We start from the raw sequence: 9,842 nt of genomic DNA on the forward strand, positions 1-9,842 counted from the left end.
AATTTAACCAACTATTTTAGATAAAAAAAAAAACTTATATTAATAATTTACTTTAACTGTTTTTAAATTAAGTAAAAAAAGTTTACTAATATAATCAATTAACATGAAATGGTAGACGATAGACCGTGCATGTGCATTTCTATGAATGTGAGCAATTAATTCCAACAAGAAAACTCCTCACTCATCTAAAGGGAAAAAAGTAGTGAACACCTTTTCTGTGCAAAAGTGAAAAATCATACAGAGAAAAATGCTCTCCTCCAAACTCTCCTGGCTGATCACGGTGGCTATCATGGCGGCGCTACTGTCGGCAACCACCACAGAGGCACAAACGCCGTCGTGTGCTTCTAAACTTGTCCCCTGTGCATCTTTCCTTAACTCAACCAAACCACCGGCTTCTTGCTGTGACCCACTAAGAGAAGCCGTCACCAAAGATCTTCAATGTCTCTGCAATCTTTACGAAAATCCCGCTTTGTTGATTTCTCTCGGTATTAACGTTACTCAAGCTATTGGACTTCCTAAGTACTGTAATATCCCTGGCGATGTTACCGCTTGTAAAGGTAGGATTTAACCCCAGATTTTGAAATGGGGATCTGAATTGAGGCTCAATTTTTTGCATTTGGAGTTGATAACTATGTTTTTACATGGATCGAAGTAAAAATTATACTTCAAATATGATATTTTTCATTTTTGATTCTCTGTTTATCTCTAATCTGGGAATGGTAAGTAATTTTGTTCGATGACTAATTGGGGCGTAAATTATTTCTGTTTTAACATGTAACTGTCATGATCGATTTTCGCATTAATTTGATTATTTTTTTATTTTTTTTTGTCTACAGCGGCTGCTCCAAGTTCAAGTTCTCCTTCTGAGAAAACGCCACCAGGTAACTGAGATTGAATTGCTCGTTGTTTCAACTTTGTTAACACTGAGTTAATGGTAGTCAATTGATGAACAATTTCGGAGTATGCATCAATTTGATTTGGTTTTTTATTAATTGTTGAACCTTGCTCCTTTGAATTTTACTGAATCGTGATCCATAGGTGTTTCTAGTTCCATTCATTTTTGCTTGGCCTTATTCAACTTTGCTCCTTTAGTAGTGTTTGTTTTATTAATTATACTTATTAATTATGCTTTGAAAAAATGTTTGACTACTGGTACTTAAAGGATAATTTTGGAAGAAAAAATGTTGAGGGGTTATTGTCACAGATATTTTGATTGAATCAGTTTGAAAAGAAAAAATAATAGTATTTTCACACGAAAGCTTTCCAGTATTTCAGTCAGAATCTGTTTCCCACCATTTGTTTTCCCAGTAAGCTGGTTCGGTGGGAAATGGTGGAAAAATTATGTTTTAAAACGCAAATTTCCCATTGATTCGCGGTGGAAAACATCTGCTTCTAGTATTGGGTGAAGCCAAGGTTACAACTTTATAGGTTTAGTTTATTTTTGCTTTTAGCATTAGCCGAAGCTAAGATTTCAACTTTATTAATTAAGTTTCTTCCAGATTTTAGCCTAGGCAAAGCCAAGATTTCAACTTAATAGGTTAGAATTTTAGAATGCATATTCGGGCTTCTAGCTTGAGGAACTATACTGGGTATATTGTTGTTGACGTTGTATCCGGATTTCTAGTTCCACACCTGCTTTTATGGCGTTATAGGACAGCCTTTGTTAAATTTAAATTATAGCACAAAAATTCAAAGGTTGACTTGCTAACGCTGTCCTTGTTCAATAATTCAGAAATTTGATAACATAGCTATATTCCTTGACCTTTTCAAACTATTAAATAAGTTTTCACCGAGTAACTTGTCGTATACGATCTTTGAAATGAGACAAAACATATATTGTGTTCCTTTTTCAAAACAAGAAATTGAGTAGATTGCGATATACTATAAATTTGTGGTCCAACAAGAATATTTATGTTGGACTTATGGATGCACTCTACATGTTTTGTTCATTCTGTGTTGTGATGAAATTTCCTTAGATGTCAAATTAATTTGGTGTCAGACATATAAACCTTTTTAGCAGTGTCTATCTTTGTTTGCACCTTCGACGATTAGTGGGATAAACAAAAATAAAAATATTGAATAACATCAGGTGAGAAATCAAATTTCCCGTTCTTCCTGTTTTAATCAAGTTTCTCTAAGGTTGCAAAATACTTTACATTTTCCCCAGACACGATCATTAATTGTTTCCAGTGAGGACTTAAGTTGAAGTGTTTGGCCTGATTCTTATTTCTTAGTGGGGTTCAATCAATTTTATGGTGTTCAATCAATCTTAGATCTTCAGCCAAAAAAATTGACCTACTTTGTTAAGCTTAATTTGAGGAATCAAGAGAAAAAGTTGAAAAAGTCATTCATGGTGGAAATGAAAATGTTCCGACTTCATGTAATTATTAAGAGAGACATTCTTCTCAATATTAAGAATCTTGTTCTTTCTTATCCAATAAGCCATTGGAATTATACAGAGCAGTTTCTCTTGGATGTTGCTTAGCTATGTAATAAGTTTTTAAAGTCTTTTTTATGCCCTTACCCCTGATCGCTTTGTCTTTCTAGAGTAAGTTCACTTTTCTTCTGTTTTCCTCCTCTTGAGTCATGCCGATTGAAGGTTTTTACAACGCTGGCAAAGAAAAGAAGAATGGAGATAGAGGATGACAATATTTATTATTGCAACTTCTGCCGAGTAATATTTTACCTCGTTTAATGTTATGTGCCCCAGGTACTCTGAGATTTTGTGGCAGTTTGGAGTGGAATGTGGCATATTTGTTATGCTACTCGACTAATGATCATAATTTTACTACTTATGTGTGGGAGTATCTTGTTTAGGACTTTAGACATTTTAGTCATTGACCTGGACATGAGGATTAGCCAAATGGAGAACGGAAACATCTGTCTAAATCATATGCATCCATCTCTTCCTCTTTTTGAATTTATCTCCCAGTAAAATGTAGATTCAAGATTATGTTAATTTTGTTTGGCTTACATATTGATTCATGTTTAATTTGCATTGCATTCTTGCTAACAATATTTTTCTCTTGATGAAACTTTACAGTCACCACCCCAGCTTCAAAAGATAAAAACGGAGTGAGCACGGTTGCATGGACTGGAATGTCAAGCTTTCTCGTGCTCTTTGCTTCTTTCGTGCTTGCTTAGTTCACCGAGTATGTCCTTCAAGTATTGAGGAAATGTTGATGAATTTCTTTGTTTCAGTATTTATTTAGGGAATTGACAGATTGCACTCCAAGACTTGATCACTTTTATTCTGTGAAGTTTCCCATTGTATTATCTGTCGAGATGAACTAAATTGATGTATGAGTTGTAGTGCATACTTTGTGTTTGCATGTTCTTGATGTATTTATGGGGTATTTTTTCCTCCCTACCCAAGAGCTTCCATTCTTTTTCTCCCTAGGTAACTCGAACTCTCAACTTTTGAGTTGGAAGTGAGGGGTGTTTACCATCCGAGCAACTCCCTCTCATCATTCATGGGGTATATTAAGTGAAATGTAGCACGTTATTGTATTAGAAAGGGCCTTTTTCCTTCTCTAGTCATATTATTCTTGTCATTAGAAAGCAAGAACACGCAACACAAAATGTACCATAGAAAGCTTTAACATCATGAGCTATTACTCTTTGAAAGCTTCATATGCATCTTGTTTTAACTCGTGTGGGGGAGAAACTAAAGTTCTAGCTACTAGTTCGGCATAACTCAAAAGCTTTTCTATATTTTTGTTGAGAAATCTGCTTACTAGAACTCGATATACTTTTTCTTCCTGTCATAAATTCTAGATAGTTAAATAATTCTTCTATATTAAACTCTGTTTTATAACACTGACTCCCTTTAAAGTGATTTTTTTGGCATTTTAAAAAAATGATTTTTAAAGAAATAAAAAGATATTATTTCTTTTTCATTTTTTTAATCTAATAAGTAGAATGGGCTTAGCCCATGGGGCTGGCCCAACCCTACTCGTTATTAGGGTTGAATATGATTTTTCAAGCCCATTTAAAATTAAAGCTTATAAGCCCGGCCCATATAAGCCCTTAGCCCTTGAGGCTTGATCGGGGATGGGCCGGGGTCGGCCCATGGGCCAAAACTTTTTATTTAAGAGTAATTTACAATAATCCCATTGGTATATAATCTAATTATTTGAATACAGGTTATGTTGTAATATTATGAATTTTCGTACTGGATACATGTATCTCGAAATATATGGACTCAAATTAGGTTAATTTGTTTTAGATACACTCTGTCCAAGTAGATTCGCATGTATCTAGGATACATATACAAATCTTGTGCCCTCGCCTCCCTCCCATCTTGTTTGTCACTCTCTTATCTCACTCGCTTATCTGGTATGCGAGATACATGCTAATTACACTAGATTTTTGCTAGTGTTATTGAAACAACATCATTGTTTGTCATGTTTGATTTGAAAATCTTCTCATTTTCTTGATGTTATCGAATTATAAGTTTGAAAAAAAAAAATTAAAAAAGAAAAACAGAAGGGCTAGCCCGCCCTAGCCCTCGACCCTTCTATGGTTGGGTTGGGTTGAGCATTTTCAGGGCCTACCAAATGAAGGGCTGGCCCGTCCTAGCCCTTCAAATTCCTTGGCCCGCGAGGCTTGGACCGAGTGGGGCTGGGCCAACCCTTTTTGACAGCTCTACTAATAAGTATTGAACAAATTTCCAAGAAGTCTTTCAAAACTTCTTTATGGGAGTATTATTTTTAGACTACTGTAAAAGTTAAAAGTGAAGGGCAAAAATTTAAAAACATGCTTAAAAATATTTTTGTTTTTTGAGTTTCATATTTGAATTATCAGGTGTGCAAGTTGGTTACGTACTAATCACTAACTATTTATTAAAACATGCTTCCTACCTGCATGATCGTGATATTTTAAATAGAAAAAGTGAACAACTTTACTTTAATAAATAGTTGTTGTTTGTTCAAATAAAAATGTACACATTTGATAATTTATTTACTTATGAAATTTTAAAAATTGAAGTACTTTAGCTATTATTTTAACCTAGATGTAATTTTCCAAAAAAACCACTTAGATGAAAATAACAAAGCAAATAAAACGGAACAAAGAGTTTATCCAGTAATAGAAGCTACTAGAAGAACCTAGTCAGCTCTAGTCCCCTTCCATTTTCCTCGCCTCACTACCGAAAGCTAGGGTTTACGGTTTCTGCAATTTCGAAGATTTTGAATCTGTAGTAATCGTATTTGAAGGTAATCGGAAAAAGCTATGGACCCGATGAAGTTGAATCAACTGAAGCAATTCGTCGAACAGTGCAAATCCAATCCTTCCATTCTCGCCGATCCTTCTCTTTCATTTTTCCGTGACTACATTGAGAAGTAAGTATGTTTAATTCCATTTGAGAATAGTAGATTTTGATTTTTTCCCCTAATCTTACGTTATTATGAACATATGAATGGATGATGGATCGCTACTTTGCTTTCAGTTACTGTAGTTTTGGATGAGCGAACTTTATGTCGATTTATTTATTTGTTTGATTTTTTGTTTTACAGTCTCGGTGCTAAACTTCCTCCGGCTGCTTACGACACCGGCGATTACAAAGAGGTATTTTCCTTGCTTCATTATCTTCTTACTTATAGTGTGGCGTAATGGTCAATGATGTGGGTTGAGAATAATGAGGTTCCCGACTAGTTACCTTGTACTTGTTTCTGGAGGGAGGTGTCTTGTATCTCGTGGAATTAGTCAGAAGTGCGCAAGTTGGTTCGGACACCACGGTTATAAAAAACTAAATAAATATTATTGTTCTGTGAAATCTTAATATTATTGTTTCTGATGAGTAAAGTAACCTGTACAATCACAAATAGGGAATCTTAATATTATTGTTTCTGGTTATCCTCCCTTAACCAGAAGTTTATTATTAATAAAATAATGTCTCTTAGTAATGTCTAACGGCTACTCTTGTGATTTGGAATAGAGTTAAGAGTAATTAAAATCGTCTAGGTAAAAGATTAAGGAGCTCTATTTAATAACTTCTATGAATATACACTAGGTTACACAAAAAAGTCGTTTTTGGATCAATCCAAAGCCCAACCTCCTCGGGTTTGAGCCCTAGGTATGGAAAAATCCTTGGTAGTAAAATGGGGTTGAACTGATTTGATTGTGATTTTCTTAGATACCTACATGTTTCCACTTTATATGGTTTCTTTAGTTACTGCATTAGTATGGTCCGTGGTTTCTCATTAAATATGGGGTAATCGGAAAATGTAGCCTCTCCCTGGATTTTATATTGTCCTATTGATCTAACGTTTTCTATGCAGAAGTCTCATGCGGTGGATGCGAGTGATGACGAAATGGATGATGTTGAGAATGATGCTAGTACGAAAGAGACAGTTGAAGAAGAGGAGGAGCCTGAGATAATTGAATCCGATATTGAGCTTGATGAGAGTGACACCGTGGAGCCTGACAATGATGAGCCACAGAAGGTTTGCCACCTGACTGATTTAACATTTTCTTTCTGTTTTGGATTTAAAGGTTCATGTTTATTTTTAACATTTCAAATCTGTTTTTTCTAGATGGGAGACCCTTCCGTGGAGGTTACTGAAGAAAGCCGTGATGCTTCTCAGGAGTCCAAAGCTCAGGCCATGGAAGCAATTTCTGAAGGTGATTTTGTTCAATGTCTATATGTCGGCATGCCTGTCTGCATGTCCGCAAAACCAGTGGCATCATCTCTCTTACTTTTGTTGTTTGTGTTCATCAGGTAAGCTAGAAGATGCAATTGAGCATCTTACAAAGGCAGTTCTCCTCAATCCTACATCCGCAATTATGTATGCTACTAGAGGTACATTTACCACCTGCTTTCAAAGTGAATTTATTGATGTTGATTTTTTGTAATTTGAGTATTCATTTGCATTCAACGAATCACCGTTTTTTGCTCGTCTTACACAGCTACTGTTTATATCAAGATGAAGAAGCCAAATGCTGCCATACGAGATGCAACTGCAGCATTGGAGGTTGATCTCGCTCTCAGATTTGCTTACCTGAATTTGGCTCTGTTCTGTTTACATTTCTAATTATACAAGTATTTTTTGATAAGTTCTCTCAACAATTGCAGTGGGTGGCTTTATCCAAAAATAATAATAAAAGAATGTCATTGACTGAGTAATATTTCTTGCGGGCTTTATATGGAAAATACCCTGAATAATTTCTTCCATTCTTGAGACAGACATGGAGTCATGTAGGCATTAGATTTGCATGCTCCCAAGTTAATCCATTTTTTGGTCATGTGGTTGAATACATTGTAGTCTTCCCAGATAGAAATCCTTCTTGTTTTAACCCCCGATTGAATGCTTATGTCAAACAATGTATAAATATAGGTGACAATTTGAAAAAGTAGACAACATTATTTTAGGAAAGCAGTTTTCTTTTGTCCTGCATCACAATGGAAAAAGAAAAATTGGATCAATTTCGTGTTCAATATATCATGGGCACTTGGCTGTTCTTGCAGATAAACCCAGATTCTGCTAAAGGTTACAAATCTCGTGGCATTGCCAGAGCCATGCTGGGACAATGGGAGGCAGCTGCTAAGGATCTTCACGTGGCTTCGAAGCTGGACTATGATGAGGAAATAAGTGCTGTGCTTAAGAAGGTTGCTTCCTGTGATATAATCTCATAGCATTTATCTGATTAAGCTGTAGTGCTGGGTGGCCTTCTCTTTGCATAAAAAAATTGTGGCGGTACTATTAGGCCCCCTGTTATCTTGTTCAAGGGGCAATTGTCACTATTGCAAGTGATTATGTGTTTTCTGTCACAGGTTGAGCCAAATGCACATAAAATTGAAGAACACCGCAGGAAATATGATAGGTTGCGCAAAGAACGAGAAGATAGAAAAATTGAGCATGAGAGACAACGAAGAAAGGCTGAAGCTCAGGTAACCCTTAGTTACTTGTTTGGTTTTATGCTCATGTGGCACCTTTTCTGCATGTTAATATTTGGTTATGCCTTACATCTCAGGCTGCTTATGAAAAGGCCAAGAAGCAAGAAGAATCATCATCAAGTAGGAGAGCTGGTGGCTTCCCTGGTGGCATGCCCGGAGGCTTTCCTGGTGGCATGCCTGGTTTTCCTGGTGGCATGCCCGGAGGTTTTCCTGGTGGCATGCCTGGAGGCTTTCCAGGTGGCATGCCCGGAGGCTTTCCAGGGGGAATGCCCGGGTCTGCACCTGGAGGAATGCCCGGAGGCATGCCTGGGGGTATGCCTGGGGCCACACCCGGAGGAATGCCCGGTAACATGGACTACAGCAAAATACTGAATGTAAGTAAATCTACTTTTGTATGTTTATTTTGAAACAAATTATGGTCTTAGTATAAATGTTTGAACAAAGGTATTATCTTAGGTGAAGATTATTATTTTTTTTAAAATGAAAAATCTTGTGTAGTTTTTGTAGAATATGATTCTTTTAAGTCACTGTTTGTCCATGGCAAAGAGACTAAAATTTCCTTTATGTTTGGCTGGAGCAGGACCCTGAATTAATGGCGGCATTCAAGGATCCAGATGTCATGGCTGCACTGCAAGATGGTACTTTCCTTTTTCTCCTTACCTCTTAGCCTGTCTATTCTAGTTATCTCTCACATGGTTTTGCTTAGATAATTAAGGCATTTCATTTCTTGACTAGTGATCCAGCTGTTTCACTTGAAGATGATCAATTATCACATATATTTCCTACTATATGCTCTAAAGTTCACATAGCTTTGTAACATATCAATTTCATTTTGAGTTGAATAACAAATATATATGCTTTATATATTGGAAGATTTGACTATTTTGGAACATCTCCTTATCATGCTCGTTAGGTGTCTGATGGTTAAACACCATATGTAAGTATCAACACAGTATAAACATGGTAAAGGAAATTGATGCTATCACCATCTTATTAGCTACCAGTCCAATCAGTGGAAGTCTATTAGAAACATCGCCTTTTTGTTCTAGTTAAAAATTGAGCACCTCCAATAAATTTTTTCTTCACTGTGTTACCTAAGTACATATATGCCCCTTGATAGTACCTGTGAGGTCCATATCAAAAGGAAAAAACAAAAGAGAAGTAAAACGTCCACAGGCTGCTTGATTGTTCTGTATCTCCTATATGGAAATCTAATTAGTTAGCAACAACAGATGGTCAAGTATGCGTATTAATTACAGACAAACAAAATAAATTTGGCTAGGAGTATGTAAACATATTCTCCCCATCTCTTTGCTTGTTTATTTTCTCATTAAGCTTTTGAAAGAGGAGATAGTCATGTTAAGTAGTTTTTCCACGAGTTACCTTTTTCTGAGTAAAGCAGAAGAAGATTAACAGTTGAGCTAGTATAGTTAGGATAATATATACTGTGTCTAGCAAAATTAGAACATTATTGCTGATCAATTGCCTATAGTAACTTTCAGTGATTTGGAAAATCGCATCCTTGTAGACTTAATGTTGAACATACTATAGATGTTTTGAGAGATACTAGCTGTTTTGTTTTCTCTTACTGAATGTGGCCTGGTATTTTGCAGTGATGAAGAACCCAGCTAATTTGGCCAAGCATCAAGGAAATCCTAAGATTGCTCCTATTATTGCGAAAATGATGGGCAAATTTGCTGGAAATAATTGAGAGCTTTTGGGATTCAGTAGGAATTTCTAGAGTTTGATAGAGAACATGTTACTTATCGTAAGCTTGGTTTTTATCGAGTATAAAGTCATTCCCCAAGATTGTGTCTAATCCAAGTTTAGGTTCAAACTAGCTGTCTTCTTTTTTATAGATTTGTTATTGTTAAGTTATATGTATCAACTATTTTCCCTACTGGTGAATGGTGTTATGCTATACAAAAACTGCCTTCTATTTCTA

At 35.9% G+C, this 9,842-nt stretch overlaps 2 protein-coding genes across 3 annotated transcripts; both read left to right on the top strand.

The window, feature by feature from the left end:
* The first annotated feature begins 130 nt into the window (after positions 1-130).
* On the top strand, positions 131-3,370 carry LOC102585969 (non-specific lipid-transfer protein 4.1). Its single transcript, XM_006355441.1, has 3 exons — positions 131-557; positions 837-881; positions 3,044-3,370. Exons 1-3 carry the CDS (start codon positions 248-250, stop codon positions 3,142-3,144), a joined length of 456 nt encoding a protein of 151 aa, XP_006355503.1. The 5' UTR covers positions 131-247; the 3' UTR covers positions 3,145-3,370.
* Positions 3,371-5,070: 1,700 nt separating this feature from the next.
* On the top strand, positions 5,071-9,842 carry LOC102586309 (FAM10 family protein At4g22670). 2 transcript variants are annotated; one of them, XM_006355442.2, is made up of 11 exons: positions 5,071-5,342; positions 5,517-5,568; positions 6,282-6,446; positions 6,537-6,624; positions 6,722-6,802; positions 6,910-6,974; positions 7,469-7,609; positions 7,775-7,891; positions 7,975-8,271; positions 8,478-8,535; positions 9,511-9,842. In XM_006355442.2, exons 1-11 carry the CDS (start codon positions 5,233-5,235, stop codon positions 9,606-9,608), a joined length of 1,272 nt encoding a protein of 423 aa, XP_006355504.1. In that variant the 5' UTR covers positions 5,071-5,232; the 3' UTR covers positions 9,609-9,842. The 2 variants fall into 2 exon arrangements, with proteins under 2 accessions (XP_006355504.1, XP_006355505.1); XM_006355443.2 differs by having other exon boundaries at positions 6,285-6,446.

Source organism: Solanum tuberosum, unplaced genomic scaffold, assembly GCF_000226075.1.
Source record: "Solanum tuberosum cultivar DM 1-3 516 R44 unplaced genomic scaffold, SolTub_3.0 scf00201, whole genome shotgun sequence".
Taxonomy (NCBI): Eukaryota; Viridiplantae; Streptophyta; class Magnoliopsida; order Solanales; family Solanaceae; genus Solanum; species Solanum tuberosum.